Genomic DNA, 18,219 nt, shown 5'->3' with positions numbered 1-18,219 from the left:
ACAAGAGAAGCCACCACAATGAGAAACCCGCGCACTGCAACAGAGTAGCGCCAGCTCGCTGCAACTAGAGAAAGCCCGTGCACAGCAATGAAGACCCAACACAGCCAAAAATAATAAATAAATAATTAATAAATAAATTTATTTTAAAAAAATCTATCACTTAAGATTTGTGCACTTCATGTATGTTATACTTTGATTTAAAATTTTAATTAAAAAAACTTTTGTTTAAAGCATTAGAAACACTGATTTTAAAAAGTGGTACCTTGGGACTTCCCTGAGTCCAGTGGTTAAGAGTACACGCTTCAAATGCAGGGGGCACGGGTTCTATCCCTGGTCAGGGAACTAGGATCCCACATTCGGGGCGTGGCAAAAAAAAAAAAGAAGTGGTACCTTCTCAACAATTTTTAAGGTAATACATTCATTCACTCAACAAATACTGATAGAGTGGCTACTATAGGTAGATACTATTATAGACAGTAGAGCCACCACAGAGAAATAATATAGGTAAATAAATAAGTAAGCAAATAAATAATTGCAGATACTGAGTGCTATAAAGGAATTAAAGCAGAACGCTATCATTGTAAGTGAGTAAAAGGAAAGGCCAATTTATCTAGCGTGGTCACAGGAGGCCTCCCTCAGGAGATGTCATTTGAGCTAAGTCCTAAATAACTAGGAGACATCACTATGAAAATCTGAGGGAAGAGAATTTGGGGAAAAGTAAACAGTAAGGTCAAATGTTCCAAGGCAGAAACAAGTCTGATATGTCAGAGAACAAGAAATAGGTTAATATGCTTGCACCCAGTAGGGCTGGATGATGAGTGGGAGAAATGAGGTCAAAGAGGAAGGCAAGTGTCAGATAATATAGAGCCTCATGGTCCATGGGAAAGGATGTTACTCAGGGGAGGGACATGATCTTTTTGGCAATGACACGGTTGCCATTTTTTAAAGATCGCTATGGCAGCTGAGCATAGACTACAGTAGGAAGGCAAGAATGGAAGCAACGAGGTCAGTTAAGCAGCTTTCTCCATATTCCAAACAAGAGACAATGGAGTTTCAGACAAGGGTGATAGAGGTGGAGAAAGAAGTAGTACATTTGGAACATATTCCGAAGGTAGAGCCAACAAGAGTTGCTGATGGATTGGATTGGGAGGGAAGAGGAGATGAGGAACACAGAGGAGTCACAGATGATTCCTGGGCTTCTGAACTACACAAAGGAATGGAAATGGTGCCATTTACTGGAACAGAAAAGAAGATAATTGTTCTTAAGACTCTGATGAAAAGACGTTAGAGAAACTGAGTGAAAACAAGACATACTTAGAGACTAAGGTACTTAGAGACTGTGAGAAAAAGGAGAAGCCTTTGTTTCCTCCTCCATATTTGCTGCCCTGTCAACTGTCAGCATAAGTTCTGCTTCATCAAAACCCTGACCCAGTTCTGTCCCTAGACTTTCTTCCCCTGATGCTAGAACTCTGCTCTGCTCTGTTCTTGCCCTTTCTTCCTTGCAGGGCTGTTGTGAGGACTACAGGGTATGAATAGAGCACTTAAAAGAATTTTTGCATCTAAGTTCTTATTAAATTTTTTTTTCTCTTTCCTCTCTTGCCTTCTGTCTTCCTCCTCTGACCCTGATTAAATGTTCTCACTGAAGAAATTTCATTGAGGAACCTTCATCAACTGAAAAAAAATATTCTCTCCAAAAATTTCAATTATTTACTATTAAATTTCTATGCCAGAATATTTTTCATTAAAAATAAAATGTAGTATGCAATTCACTTAGGATTCAGGTATCTAGTCCAATTTTTCCCCTAAAGTTCTGCCTCTTCTGCAGTGCCAACCATTTTTTTCCCTAAAGTTCTGCCTCTTCTGCACTGCCAACCAAAGTTTCAGAATGTTCACTATCTCTCCTCTTTTGTTCTACGTACTCCCCCTGGATGAGCTTAAAGATATCTACGGTTTCGCCTTTCATCTCTACACAATCTCCTTCCTGAGCAGCACACCTGTAAAGCCCACTACTACTGGCAATCTCCACTCAAATGTCTCCCAAGAACTTCAGACACCAACATATCTAAGACTAAATGTATCTCCTACACACCCAAGACAATTCTTCCTTTCCCAAGCTCACAATCTGGAAGTCATCCTAAATTCTCATATTTCACTCAGACACATCCAATCAATGACATTATCCTATGGTTTCTACTTCTTCCATGACTCCTGAGCCAGACCTGTATTATCTATCCCACCATTATTTCCTTAAGTTACACTGTTCATCACGCCTGGACTACTGTGAGAGCCTTTAACATAAAAAGATAGAAATAAAAGTAAACAAACAAACAAACAAAAACAGTGTTGAGGAAATGCGTAGAATGCAGGGAGAAGAAATCTATTTTGTGTTCTCAGAGAGATAAGAGAAGATAAGCCATTATGAATAGAACAGGTTACTTTTTTAAAAGGAGAGAGGCAAGCCTTCAGAGGGAAAATAATATGATAGCAGAAATGAAAACCTTATAATGGTTAGAAGATAAACCAGAGTTTCTCTCAGAAATGGGAGCAAAAGACAAAGGGATGGAAAACAGGAGAAAAAAGATTTAAAAATTAGAAGGCCAGTACGGAAGGTATAGTATATGAATAACAGTAATCTAAAAAGTATATAGAAAATGAAAAGATGGAAAGATCCATGAAATAATTTAAAGTAATTTCCCAGAACTGTGGGACATGAATTTCTGAGAGAAACTCTGTTTTATCTTCTAACATTTATAAGTTCTCATTTCAGCTACCACATTTATTTTACTCTCAGAGTATGCCATAGTTTCCAGAGAGGGAAAAAAAAAAAAAAAAGCAGGTCTCTAGGAAAGGATCCAGAGTAAAAATGGCTTTAGGAATGTTCACTAACAATACAAAAAACCAAAAAGAATAAACAAGGCCTTCAAAATGTTAGAGGAACATATGTTCAACCTAGAATTCCATACCCAGCCAATCTATCAATGAAGTCTGAGAGTAAAATAAAGACTTTGGACAATAAGACCTCAAAAAATTTTCCTCACGTACACCCTTTCTCAGGTAACTACTGGAGGATATGCTCTACTATGATAAAGGAATAAAGCAAGAAAGAGGGTGATTAGACATACGAGAAACAGAAGTACCTACACTAAAGAGTATGAAGTGGATTCCCAAGATGGTAATGTAGAAATCACAGGACAGCTAGTTCTGAGTGAAGAAATAAACAGTTCAGGTTAGAGCAAGTCCTTCTCAGAGGACTTCCTAGGAAGATGAAATGATAGAATATATAGAAATGTTTTGAGAACACTGACAACTGGAAAAGAGCTTGGGGTTGATTTAGCAATAAATACATTGAAAACTAAGCAATTACTAATTCAATTACTAAATACTGCACACATACACATATATAAGTGGCAGGAATGGAAAAGTAATCATAGTTTACTACATGGTTCAGCTGTGAAGAGTTTACACATAATAATGTCAACACTTAATATTGAGCTAGGAGACTTCCCTGGCGGTCCAGTGTTTAAGACTCCATGCTCCCAATGCAGGGGGCACAGGTTTGATCCCTGGTTGGGGAGCTAAGATCCCACATGCTGCATGCCATGGCTATATATATATATATATATATATATATATAAAATAATTTTGCTTTTATCTATATATATATATCTTTATCTATATATATACAGATCTAAGCAAAATTATAATCTATATTTAGAGGGAGATGGAAATGTTATGTATGTGTGGTGAGGATGGAGGAAAGAAAAGAAACAAAATGCTATCTTCAACGTTGGGAAGTCAATAGATTATGCCTAAAAAGGCATAATTATGCCTAAAAAGGAAAAACCAAGAAGTAGCAAAATAAAAGTGTTATTTAGAGACATGGAGGTAAAAAACAAAATAGGTGAAACAGGTAAAATTAGTTGCCTCTGAGAAGTGGAAATGAGTGTTGGGGATACACAGAACTACTGCTTTTGAAAACAAATCTTTATTTTACCCTTTAAAATACATTTAAAACTGATAATTTTTTTAAAGAGAAATGAACTGAGTTCCATTGAAATTAAGAAATTTTCTCAAGGATACATAATGAATCAGGGAAAGGAGGGAGGGGACTAGAACTCAGACCTGTTAACTAAAACCTAGAGTTTTCTTTCTACCACTGTCTTACATATCCGATTTTTAAGAAATTAAAACTTACTAATACAACAGCATTAGATACATTGTACAATATATTTTTGGACTTTAAATAAAAAGATATTTACAGTTCTCAAGGAAACTGTTGGAGGATTAGTGACAATGACCCTAAAAGGGAAGAGTATAAGCTACTTGGTGGGATGTGAACTACAAAAATAAACACAAAATTAATCCCACTACTGTCCAAAATATATGTTGATGCAGCTGGATGTGATTTTTTTTTTTAAAGAAAACAGCAAATTGGTTTTGATTTCTAAAGAAATAGAAACACACTGAATTTTTGCTAAAGACTGATCTTTGGTTGTACAATCATAAAATGGTATTTTCCACATTTTAAGCAGTTAACAACCTGGCTGCCATATTAATGATAATAACCTAGGTGGAGGAAAAAAAAACTAGTCAAATGGGAGAAAGAACAATTGGAGGGGACAGATGTGGAAAGAAGAGGTAGAATTGTGTAACAGAGTGAAAGTCCCAATTCCCAGACTTTCAGCCAAGAAACTTTGGGAGTGGTTCTGGTTGGCAGATAAGCATCTTTTTTTTTTTTTTTTTTTTTTGGCCGTGCACCTCACAGCTTGTGGGATCTTAGTTCCCCAATCAGGGATCAAACCCACACCCCCTGCAGTGGAAGCACAGAGTCTTAACGGCTGGTCTGCCAGGGAAGTCCCGGCAGATAAACATCTTACACAAAGCACATCTGAATTTTATAAAGGCAAACTTGAACTAGGAATGTGGAAGTTCCACCTCCTCAAAGTTATACAACCAAGGCTGCATACAGACCCTAAGTTCCTGACAACTTTTCCCAGGTCTGAGGATCACCAAGTCAAATGGGTCACTCACATAAAAACTCTTAAGAGCAACAATCTCCATTTGAGCCATTATGTCACAGATAGAAGAAAGTATCTCAAGATAATTCAGACAATAACTTCTAAATATTTTAATTCAGACAATAGCTTCTAAATATTTTAAAGCACCAACCACCAGATACAACTCCCTAATAAGAAACCAAACTGTGGACCCACAGGTGGATTATGGCCCCCTTATGTATGCTTTGATTGGTCTATCCTTTATAAAATTGGAAATGTTCACATTTATAAAATCTACATTTCTGTAACTACAGATGAACTGATATGATATCTAGAAATTACTTCAAAATAACCCAGTTATGGGGACTTGGGATGGTGTGGAAAGTGAGAGAGCATAAGTGAAATAAAATTGGCCATGAGCTGATAAGTGCTGCTGGATGATGGAAACATGGAAGTTCATTTTCTTACTCTTACTACTTTTGTATGTTTGAAATTTTCCACAATAACAAGTTGTGCTCTTCTTCATCTTTATTTCCATTTTCTCTTGAAAAATTGGAAGATTTACCCTCTGAGGAAAATTGAATTGGAAGATTTTCCCCCTGGTGCCATTCTAGAATGGCATCAATAGGCAAGAGCTAAGAAGCTGCTGCCCCTTTGAAGGAGATGCATGCTCTCCACTTCTGTCTCTGGATTCCCTTATGGCTTCACTGGCCCATTTTGTTCATTTATGTTACCTACTTGATATTGGGATGCATGGGTTTGCAACCTCATCCTTATACATAACCCTAAAATCCCAGTGTACTATCAACATAACAGAAATCGCATATTTGTAGAGTGATGTCAGCAAGATCATAGAATAGGAAGCCCTAGGCTCTCGATCCCTCAGAAGACACTGACTTAACAATAGACAGACCAAATTGCCCTTGTGGGAACTCCAGAAACCAGTTAAGATGTTGTACCACCTCAGGTGAACACAAAGCCAAGAAAGATGCATCAAAGGAAGTAGGAGAACTCATGACATTTACCCACCCTAGCCACTCCCTCTCCCTGGCACAGTATGGGATGATCAAAAGAAAAATCCCAACTCCCAGCTTCTCCCTCAGGAAGGAAAGAGAAGAGTAAACTGTGTATCCAATGTTCTTTTCAGGGGCTCCTCACGGGATTCTGTCTCACCTGACTCAGAACACTGATGGGAACAGCAGTTTGGATACCAGGTTGGGGGCCATAGCGAACAAACACAAGCACTGCAGTTTGTTACAGCACCAGAGATAGTGTACTATCACAGACAGACAACAGTGGGAGCAAGAGATTACAGGCTCCAGTGAGGAAGTGGACAAACCTCTTCTACCTGGAAATTATACACACAAACCCAGAGAAGATGCATCTCTAGAAAGGTTTGAGAGGTCCACAAAATCTCTAGCCAGGCTGATTGTTGAAGTTCTTCCCCCATATGTTGAAGTTCTTCCCCCATACAAAGTCAGTCTGTAAAGACTGGCTTTTCAAATGCCAAAATCTCACCAAAGATCACAAAGCCTACAAAAGAAACAAGTAAACATGGCCCATTCAAATAAACAAAATAAATCTCCAGAAACTGATCCTAAAAAAATTGCAGATCTATGAATTACCTGACAAAGAATTCAAAATAACCACCTTAAAGATGTTCAATGAGCTAAAAAGGGAACACAGATAGACAACCAAACCAAATTAGGAAAGTGATGCATGAACAAAATGAGAATATCAACAAAGAAAAACTACACAAAAGGAAAGAAAACAAATGCTGGAGCTGAAGAATACAATAACTGAGCTGAAAAATTCACTAGAGAGGTACAACAACAGAGTTGATCAAGCATAAGAAAGAATCACTAAATTTGAAGAAAGATCATTTGAAATTACTGAGTCAGAGGAGTAAAAAGAAAAAAGAAGAAAAGTAAAGAGAGTCTAAGAGACTTTGTGGGGTACCAGAAGACCAACTTGATATACATTATGGGAGTTCCAGAAGAAGAAAGCCTACTTGAAGAAATAATGACCAAAAACTTCCCAACTTTGAGAAAGAAAATTGATATTCAACTTCAAAAAGCTCAAAAAACTCCATCTAGGATCAACCAAAGAGATTTCCATTGAGATGCATTATAATAAAACTGTTAAAAGTCACAAAGAGAGAATCTTGAAAGTAGTGAGAGAAAAGCAACTCATCATGTATAAAGGAGCTCCTATTAAATTATTAGCAGATTTCTCAGCAGAAACCTTGCAGGCCAGAAGGGAATGGGATAATATATTCAAAGTGCTGAAAAGAAAAAAACTACCAGCTGGGAATTCTATATCTGGCAAAACTGACCTTCAAAAATTAAGGAGAAATTAAGACTTTCCCAGATAAACAGAACTAAGGGAGTCCAACACCACTAGACCTGCCCTACAAGAAATGCTAGAGGGAGTCCTTCAAGTTGAAACAAAATGACACTAGATAGTAACATGAAAGCATCTGAAAGTATAAATGTCACTGGTGAAAGTAAATATATAGACAAACACAAAACACTGTGATACTGTAATGGTGGTGCTCTTTGAATGCTGGTATAGAATTTAAAAGACAAAGCATAAAAAGTAACTATAAATCTATACTAATGGGTATACAATATAAAAATATGTAACTTGTGACATCAATAACAAAGTGGAAGGGGTCAGAGATGTAAAGGAGCAAAATTTTAGTATGCAAATAAAATTGTTACAGTTTAAAACAAATTTTTATAACTTTAACACGTTTTATGTAAAATTTTGTATTTGTTCATTCTTATCTTTGTCTTGAACTGTTTGAGCCCATATTCAATCACACCATGGCTACCTCTCCATAAAAATTATCCTACTGCAAAAAGTAAGAATAGGGCTTCCCTGGTGGTGCAGTGGTTGAGAATCCGCCTGCCAATGCAGGGGACACGGGTTCAAGCCCTGGTCTGGGAAGATCCCACATGCCGCGGAGCGACTGGGCCCGTGAGCCACAACTACTGAGCCTGCGTGTCTGGAGCCTGTGCTCCGCAACAAGAGAGGCCGCGACAGTGAGAGGCCCGCGCACCGTGATGAAGAGTGGCCCCCGCTCGCCGCAACTAGAGAAAGCCCTCGCACAGAAACGAAGACCCAACACAGCCAAAAATAAATAAATAACTAAATAAAAATTTTTTTTAAAAAAAGTAAGAATACAACTATGAAGTACTTTCTATTATGAAACTTTGACCATATGGAAATTTTCAGTCAACGATCAATAAATGTTTATTAAGGGGCTACATGAGTTAGGCATCAAGATAAGGCACCAGAGTACAAACGTAAGTAAGAAACTGTTCCTCTTCTTATGTCATTTCAGGAGAGATGTACATACACATATTACATATAGTTTGTGATGTAATTTTACTTAAATATGTACAGTTTAAAGCAGGCTCAGAAATATATACATAAAAACACAATTAGAAGAATCTTAAAGCTGCAAGCAGAGATCTTTCTCCCAAGAGAATGATGGGAAACTAAAGTTTTCTCAAATCCCACCTTTTCCCAAGGAATATTAAAATGTTTAATTCCGGAAAGCTTTTTGCAAACAGATACATATTTCATCCATTTTCACAATGGCTCTGAAGAAGGATGGAAGCATGTAACTCATACCCCCAATTAATGTTTCTAACTAGGGGTGTAAGGCTCTGAGGTGAGGAATAAGATGCTTAAGGTCCCCTGGTGGCTCCTAAGAGCAGACATAAACCAACACGTATGTTTCTGAGTTACACAGTGGCTTTTTTCACACAAATTTTCCATGCTTCTTTTAAGAGAAAGACGTAAGTGACAAGCTGATTATCAGAGATGGTTGTTTATAAACAGAAAGATCAGGATATGCCAGATTTTGAACTAAAATGTCACGCTGGAATGAAATAATGCCACTTGCAACAACATGGATGGACCTAGAGATTATCATACTAAGTGAAGTCAGACAGAGAAAGACAATTATCATATGATTTCGCTTATATGTGGAATCTAAAAAAATGGTACAAATGAACCTATTTACAAAACAGAAATAGAGTCACAGATGTAGAAACAAACTTATGGTTACCAAGGGGGAAGGGAGGGAGAGATAAATTGGGAGTTTGGGATTGACATATATACACTACTATATATAAAATATATAACTAATAAGAGCCTACTGTATAGCACAGGGAACTCTATTCAGTACTCTGTAATAACCTACATGGGAAAATAATCTGAAAAAAAATGGATCTATGTAGATGTATAACTGAATGACTTTGCTGTACACCTGAAACTAACACAACATTGTAAATCAACTATACTCCAATATAAAATAAAAATTAAATTTTAAAAAATCAGGTCATACGGTCTGGCAAGTACATATACATTGACAAGAATAAAACCAAATTTTTGAAAATTCAAGGTTTCTGGTCTCCACAAAGGTCAACAGTCAGCCCAATGTCATACATCTTTGATACTAATATTACAGCAGTACAAAGGAAGTGTTGATCACACTAATAGCTAACACTAGAGTAATTCTCATTGTGTACCAGGCAGTTTTCATTTAATCATGACAATTCTATGAAGTAGTACCAGTATTACTCTTATCTTATATGATGTAAGATAACTGGAGCTCAGGACATAAGGTAACTCACCCCAGGTCACACCACTATCAGCAGCCAAGCTGGGATTTGAAGAAGGCAGCCAGGTCTAAAGTATGTACTCTTAAACACTATGCCATAATGCCTTTCATAATGAGGCTAAAATACCAGATCATAAAATGCCTACCGGATCATCTAACACTAAATTGTGCTTAAATATAACTTTCACATCCAAGTGTGCTTTACTGGATTCGAATTCTGGGAAAATTTGTTCATGCAAATCCAGTTCTTTCCAGTTAATTCCCCATTCTCCAACCACTCTGTACAAATAAGAGTTTTCCTCACAGATGCTGTCTTTGTATTTTCATATCATTTTCACACAGGTATGTGTGTTCCACATGCTCCAGAGGGTATTCCAGAAAGACAATATGAAATTAGGCAAAAGGAAAAAAGACGGTTTTTTAGAAGAACAAAAACAAAGTAAGTTCTACTTGCCACTTTAAAGTACCACATGAGTTGAGAACAAGACTTGAGGACACAGAGGGCGGAGGGGAGGCTAGGACATAGTGAGAGAGTAGCATTGACATATATACACAGCTAGTGGGAAGCTGCTGCATAACACAGGGAGATCAGCTCGGTGCTTTGTGACCACCTAGAGGGGTGGGATGGGGAGGATACGAGGGAGGCTCAAGAGGGAGGGGATATGGGGATATACGTATATGTATAGCTGATTCACTTTGTTGTACAGCAGAAACTAACACAACATTGTAAAGCAACATTACTCCAATAAAGATGTTTTAAAAAAATAAAGTACCACATGAGAATAGTAAATGATGTTTCATTGAAAACTGGAAACTAGAGAGTTACTAAAATGAAACCTACAGTTTTTCTTAATCAAACAAAATTTTTCACAGTTAATCATTTTATCAATAATTTCCCTCTCTCCTTTCTTCGTACCTCCTTGGGGTCTCAAAGATGAAAATTCAAAATATTCTTCAAAATAATGTCTCTTGGTGGGGGGATGCCTCTGACAAGGAGTTTCCTCTTTCCTTAGTGCAACTTTACAAAAATCAAAATGAATATCACAAATGACTCGATGCCAGCTACATTTTCATTTATTTACAGTACTGTTGCTGTGATACAAAGGTGCAAATATGGGACTGGGACCCAGAAGATCTGTTCAGAGCTGTCAACTAACCCACGGGAGCTGGCTCATCCACCAGGGGGCTGTCCATTCAGATGACTGCACCAAACTTCACACAGTGGAAGGTCAGAGCCCTTCATCCTCTTTGGCTGCAGAAAGCACAGAGTACAGATTCAACTATGAGATGACTGTCACTTAGGTGGGAGAGGTCTTCTCAAACCAACTGGCCTTTCCCTTAGGGAAAACTGAATTTCCTCGGCTGCATTTTCCTCACATTTCAGGTTATTCAAGCGCTTCATTTCATACTCCCTTTCAAGTTGGATGGATGAAAAATAAAATACATGAAGCAATCCAACTGACATTTTTCACCAGGCATAATTTAGTCAAAACTGAATATTTAGCACACAGAAAAATTCACAATCTTGAATACTAAACAAGACAGGGCTACATAGATAGGGAGTATGGGTGTGAATGATCAGATTTAAACATTTGTCTAATAATCAAAATAACACACAAAATTTGCAATTTATTAAAATAGTTCCTACAGAAACGTCTGGACACCAAGGGGGGAAAGCCCAGAGGGAGGGGCTGGGTGGTGATGGGATGAACTGGGAGATTGGGATCGATATATATACACTAATATGTATAAAATAGATAACTAATAAGAAGTTGCTGTATAAAAATAAATAAGTAAAATAAAATTCAAATAAAAAAATATAATAAAGTAGTTCCCTCAGAACTTACATTCTGCTGAAGGGAGCAGACCATCCTTAATGGTTTTACATTTTTTGAGGTGTATAGAACTACCAAATGCAATTTCTTCCAAGAAAGGCAACTTGATGTTGGCTAGGCTTGTGTACCAGGTCTTTGTGAGTAATACAAGTTCCCAGGGTTCCTGTCTAGGGCAAAAATTCATTAATTCATTCAATAAATATTTATTGACATCTACTGCAGGATATAGAAAAGACATTTGAATTCTCAGTTCTATTTTCCACTAGACATTTTGGTTTACAGGAGAGTATTCAGGATTTTCCAGAGTTGCAAACCTAGTCAGGAGAAGGAGCCTTATATTAACTAATGTAGAGATATACTGAAAATGACCATAAATTATAATGACGGAAATTTTTGCTCAAAAAACAGCCTCTTTGGAGTCAATCCAATCTTTACATGTCCTTAAAGAGGATGTAGTTAAAAACTGTAAGCTTGGGACTCCCCTGGTGGCACAGTGGTTAAGAATCTGCCTGCCAATGCAGGGGACATGGGTTCGAGCCCTGGTCCGGGAAGACCCCACATGCTAGAGCCCGCGAGCCACAACTACTGAAGCCCATGCTCCTGGAGCCCATGGTCCGCAACAAAGAGAAGCCACTGCAATGAGAAGCCCGCGCACCGCAGCAAAGAGTAGCCCCTGCTTGCCGCAACTAGAGAAAGCCTGCGTGCAGCAATGAAGACCCAACGCGGCCAAAAATTAATTAATTAATTAATTAATTAAAAAAAGAAAAAAAAAACTAAGCTCCAAGTCTTTTTTGGCTGATCAAAAATATGAACACATTAGGGAAGGAACAAAGGGAATACTCACACGTTGAGCAGAGTGCTTGGCACACACTAAGGCTTTGAGTGTGTGATCTGATTTTAATCTTTACAACTACCATGGAGGTAGAAAAGGAAAACAAAGACTCAGAAGTTAACAGAGAACCAGAGCTGGGATGTAACCTAGGTGTATATAGAAGCACTAGTACCAAGAGAATCCTTAGAAAACTGGAGAAGGGAATGAAACCCCAAACTACAATATTTAAAAATAATCACAGGGCTTCCCTGGTGGCGCAGTGGTTGAGAGTCCACCTGCCAATGCAGGGGACACAGGTTCGAGCCCTGGTCTGGGAGGATCCCACATGCCGCGGAGCAGCTGGGCCCGTGAGCCACAATTACTGAGCCTGTGCGTCTGAAGCCTGTGCTCCGCAACAAGAGAGGCCGCGATAGTGAGAGGTCCGCGCACCGCGATGAAGAGTGGCCCCCGCTCGCCGCAACTAGAGAAAGCCCTGGCACAGAAACGAAGACCCAACACAGCCAAAAATAAATAAATAAATTTAAAAAAAATAATCATAATAATCACAATGAAATTTTAATGGATTGTTTTATGTATCCTAATTTGGAACTTTAAAATATCAGCTATGCTTCTCATCTACAGTCAACGTGAGTTCATATGCATGAGGAAAGATGAAAGACCTGCTGTGGTCCAAGTAGGGGAAGTGAGTGTATTACACACATGCCATCTGTTTTCCTCCTCCAGCTTACTTCTTATTTTATCATCTAACTTTAAGGAGTGACTTGAAGTCTATAATTCTTATAAATGCACTTGAACAAATACACAAAGATGTATTTACAAGAATGCTCATTGAAGCATTGTTTGTCCCCAAAAAAACCTCACAAAATAACCTTAATATCTATCAAGAAGAGCCTGGTTCAAGAATATACAATGGAGACAAGACAGCCTCTTCAATAAATGGTGCTGGGAAAACTGGACAACTACATGTAAAAGAATGAAATTAGAACACTACCTAACCCCATACACAAAAATAAACTCAAAATGGATTAAAGACCTCAATGTAAGACCAGACACTATAAAACTCTTAGACGAAAATACAGGAAAAACACTCTGACATAAATCACAGCAAGATCTTTTATGACCCACTTCCTAGAGTAATGAAAATAAAAAGAAAAATAAGTGAATGGGACCTAATTAAGCTTTTGTACAGCAAAGGAAAACATAAACAAGACCAAAAGACAACCCATAGAATGGGAGAAAATATTTGCAAACGAAGCAACAGACAAAACATTAATCTCCAAAATATACAAACAGCTCATGCAGCTCAATATCAAAAAAACAACCCAATCAGAAAATGGGTGGAAGACCTAAATAGACATTTCTCCAAAGACGACATACAGATGGCCAAGAAGCACATGAAAAGATGCTCAACAGCACTAATTATTAAAGAAATGCAAATCAAAACTACAATGAGGTATCACCTCACACCGGTCAGAATGGCCATCATCAAAAAATCTACAAACAACAAATGCTGGAGAGGGTGTGGAGAAAAGGGAACCCTCTTGCACTGTTGGTGGAAATGTAAATTGATACAGCCACTATGGAGAACAGTATGGAGGTTCCTTAAAAAACTAAAAATAGAACTACCATATGGCCCAGCAATCCCACTACTGGGCATATATCCTGAGAAAACCATAATTCAAAAAGACACATGTACTCCAATGTTCATTGTAGCACTATTTACAATAGCCAGGACATGGAAACAACCTAAATGTCCATTGACAGATGAATGGATAAAGAAGAGGTGGTAGGTATATATAATGGAATATTACTCAGCCATAAAAAGAAATGAAATTGAGTCATTTGTACAGATGTGGACGGACCTAGAGTCTGCATACAGAGTGAATTAAGTCAGAAAGAGAAAAACAAATATCGTATATTAATGCATATATGTGGAATCTAGAAAAATGGTACAGATGAACCTATTTGCAGGGCAGGACTAGAAAGGCAGATGTAGAGAACGGACTTGTGGACACAGTGGGGGAAGGGGAGGGTGGGATGAATTGGGAGATTAGGTTTGACATAAATACACTACCGTGTGTAAAATAGATAGCTAGTGGGAACCTGCTGTATAGCACAGGGAGCTCAGCTCGGTGCTCTGTGATGGCCTAGCTGGGTGGGATGGGGGGGATAGAAGAGGGAGGGGATGTGTGTATGCATATGGCTGATTCACTTCGCTGTGTGGATGAAACTAACACAGCACTGTAAAGCAATTATACTCCCCCCCAATAAAAGAGCAGCCTGGTTAAACAAACTGTAGCACATACATGTAATGAAAGAATGAGATTTACCCTTATATATTGATTTGGAAAGATGAGCAATAAAACAGCTAATGCTGGGAATTCCCTGGCGGTCCATTAGTTAGGACTCCACTCTCTCACTGCTGAGGGCCGGGATTCAATCCCTGGTCGGGGAACTAAAATCCCACAACCCGCATGGCGCGATGAAAAAAAAAAAAGAAAAAAAAAACAGCTAATGCTTACCTAGCACCTACTACATGCAAGACACTGTTTTAATCAGTATACACATATAAACACATTTAATTACCACAGTAACCCTATGAAGTAGGCAGATGCTATTGTTATGCTCATTTTACAGATTAGGAAATAAGAACAGACACCAACTTGCTCAAGGTCACAAGGCTTGGGTTTGAAATTTCAACCCAGAAAGTCAGACTGTAGAATCTGTGCTCTTAACCACTAGGCTACACACGATATAGGTGGGGAGGGAGCAATATAATCCCATGTGTAAAAACATGTGTGTGTATATACATACGTGTGTGTGTATCTTATATAACAGACAGAAATTCTAAAAAATATATAAAACATTTTACCTGAGCGGGATTGGGCGGGTAGGGCAGGGATGGCAATGCAGATGTGAGAGGTAACATTTTAATTTTCCTTTCAAATGCTTCCATATTGTTCAAATGTTTTTAGCATATTTTTTTATAATCTTCTAAAAATACTTAACCAAAAAAAGCCCAAGGTGAGGAGCTGCCTGAGCTAGTGAACTCCAAAGACTGCTACTACCATTCTATTCCTCTTAATTTAGCTGCTCTTATAAATAGAATATCAAATACTTTCTTGTGAGAATGATAGAGAAGACACTGGTTTTGCAGATATTATTCGTGACATAAAATGTTATATAGCCAAAACCACAGAATCAGTGCTTTAAATCATTCTCCAGATACAGGAATATCTTCGTTATAAAAATTATGTTTACAATAATGACTACAGTGGTATTTGTCTATAGTTCAATGTCTAAATACATACTGAACTAACAAATCTAAATAGAATGCAATGATGAGTTTTCTCTGGTTTTCCCATATCTCTCGTCTTACAACCCCGTGGGGTGTCTCCATTTACTTCTTAGAACACTGTCAAAAAGTAAAATTCAATTGACTCACCACGGTAATATGTCATACATTGTGGCAGAGAGGTTTAAAAAAACAAGTCCAAAAATTAAAAACAAGGTAGCACAGAGTGAAACTACCATGTAGTAGCAACCCATGTTTATTATGGGTTTACTATTATGTCAGGCAACATGCAAGTACCTGACATACATTACTTCATTTGTATTCCACACCATATAGGTAGGTATTGATATGTCCATTTCACAGATGTGGAGGCCAAGGTACAGAGAAGTTAAGTAATTTGCTCAAGGCAGCATAGGGAGCCAGTGGCAGGGCCAGGCTTTGAGCCCAGGTCTTCTTGATGTCCACACATCACCTGACAAAATGTACAGGATGCAAAACTAACTCTCTGTACCAGCTAATGAAGTGTTCTGTTAAGATATATCTGACACCAAGGCATTTTTAGGTAGATTTACACTATCTAAAGAGGGATTTTAAAGTGGTTGTCTGCATTGGAAAATGTTGCTTTGGAGTAAAGAAGACTCAGACTTCTAACCCTGTCACTTCCTTACTACATGACTGTGGGACCTGGATCATACCACTTCTTCAAACCTCAGTTTCCTCATTTCACAGTGTAGTTTTGTTATGAAAACCAAGTAAGAAAATTTATAAATCCTTATAAAAGCATTTTCCTTTTAAAAACATCAGTACCCAGACACCTGAGAATGCCTCATATAGTCCGGTATCTCATGGGGAACGTAAGGGTGTCCAATACTTTTATTTTAACAAGGACACTCCCCAGCCCAAGTCAACGCTTACCAGGATAAATATACTTACACTTTATAACAATTGCACCTCAAAATGGTTTCCACTGCGTTCTTTCTTGGCAAGCCATAAGCCATGGTGAATTATTACAGTCCAATTTCCTAATTGTCTGATGTAATGACTCAGATATTCTGTTCACTTTGTCTGAAATGATTGCAATGCACCTAATTAATATTAAAATAAAATATTCACTTGAATATTTTTAATACCCAAATAATAAAAAAGCTTCAGAAAAAAATTTTCTGAATGTAAGAACGTCCCTAATCAACGTTCACTGAACTGAATTCCTAATGTAGAACTGTGTTCTCTTTTATTTTCCACGAACTCATTTTATCATGTCTTGCCATGTAAGGAGAAGATGCCAGGTGAACAGCATCGGCATTCCGGCCCGGTAAATTGTCATTGCCTAAGTCTACCAAACTGGCTCAAATACCTCATCACCAAAAGGTGTCTGACTGTGGCAATGTTAAGCGACAAATAGCTCTGCGGACACAGGAACTTCCCGTCCTCCGCCCGAGCCCTTTAAAGGATGCAAACCTTCCCAGGTTTTTCCTTTTTCAAAAATCTGAACTTAAACCAAAAAAAAAAAACCTCTGAACTTAAAACGTGGCCGACTTCAAGCACCACTCCCACTTCCCTTCCAGCGCACGCTTCTTCGGGACGAGCCTCCTCCCCGCGGGACGCGGAGACCCCGGGAGGAACCCGCGGCCTGCAGGGCCCGGAGCGAGGAGCGGGGGAATTAAGGGGATGGGGAAAGTAGGGGGAAGGGGAGGAGAGGCGAGGGGTGAGGGAGAAGAAGGGGAGAGGGAGAAAAGGGGGAGGGAGGAAAAGGGGAGGGAGAAAAAGGGGAGGGAGAAAAAGGGGAGGGAGAAAAAGGGGAGGGAGAAAAAGGGGAGGGAGAAAAAGGGGAGGGAGGAAAAGGGGAGGGAGAAAAAGGGGAGGGCGGGCCCTCGCCGTCCGCGCCTCAAACCACTCCCCCTCCCAGCCGCACCGCGCACGCGGCGGGCGCGTCCACTCCGCCCGGGCCTCGCGAGAGGGGTCCTGGGAGAGGCCGCCGACGCCCGGTTACCGGCGCTCTGGGGTCCGGGAGGGTCGCGGTCCCCTGGGGATCGAGGGCAGAGCGCGCGCCCATCTAGTCGCCCATGGCCGCGCACACGCCGCGGTCCCGCTCCTCCTTCCTGCTCGCGCCGGGAGCTGCGGGCGGCCCTGCGTCAAGCCCCAGCCTCAATAAAGGGCTTTGTGGTGCCGGCCCCGACCGCGAGGAGGCCGGGGCGCCGGGCCCGGGACAAGCGCCCCGAGGGGTTCCCTCGGGGCGGGGCCTCCGCGTCCCACAGCCGAGGGCTGGCTCACGCTTGATGGGACAAAGCCCACAGCGACAGAAAGGGCTGTAAGCGAGGCCTTTCCCTAGAAACGACGCTTCTGAATGTGAGGGGGTTGTGTGAAGCCACCTGAGGAGTTGGTTTGGGGGCAGCACTTATAGAAACGCGCCCGGTTCTGACGTGCTGACCATGCGTGAGTCTCACGGGTACCCTGCAGGAGCGGAAGCGCTGTTAGTGCCCGCGGGCCCCGGTGCGTCAGGGCCGCTTTAAACCCTAAAGCTCGAAACACCTCATGTGTGTTAAGGGCAAAATAGGATCTGAAAACGTGGCCTGATGGACTGGTTTCTGAAGTCACTACACTGTGGTGATTCAGGATGAACCTAT

General features: G+C 39.6%; 1 protein-coding gene across 5 annotated transcripts; it reads right to left on the bottom strand.

The window, feature by feature from the left end:
* Window positions 1-10,701: 10,701 nt before the first annotated feature.
* C5H4orf36 (chromosome 5 C4orf36 homolog) lies at window positions 10,702-17,737 on the bottom strand. 5 transcript variants are annotated; one of them, XM_036853333.1, is made up of 4 exons: window positions 17,586-17,737; window positions 16,529-16,660; window positions 11,481-11,635; window positions 10,702-10,885 (listed from the first exon to the last, which is right to left on the bottom strand). In XM_036853333.1, exons 2-4 carry the CDS (start codon window positions 16,591-16,593, stop codon window positions 10,863-10,865), a joined length of 243 nt encoding a protein of 80 aa, XP_036709228.1. In that variant the 5' UTR covers window positions 16,594-16,660; window positions 17,586-17,737; the 3' UTR covers window positions 10,702-10,862. The 5 variants fall into 5 exon arrangements, with proteins under 5 accessions (XP_036709228.1, XP_036709225.1, XP_036709230.1 ...); XM_036853330.1 differs by lacking the exon at window positions 17,586-17,737 and adding an exon at window positions 17,054-17,321; XM_036853335.1 differs by lacking the exon at window positions 17,586-17,737 and adding an exon at window positions 17,054-17,321 and having other exon boundaries at window positions 10,702-11,063; window positions 11,483-11,635.
* Window positions 17,738-18,219: the final 482 nt, after the last annotated feature.

Source organism: Balaenoptera musculus, chromosome 5, assembly GCF_009873245.2.
Source record: "Balaenoptera musculus isolate JJ_BM4_2016_0621 chromosome 5, mBalMus1.pri.v3, whole genome shotgun sequence".
NCBI lineage: Eukaryota > Metazoa > Chordata > Mammalia > Artiodactyla > Balaenopteridae > Balaenoptera > Balaenoptera musculus.
Note: the sequence above shows the minus strand (reverse complement) of the source record. Positions and strands in the feature narration are given on the sequence as shown.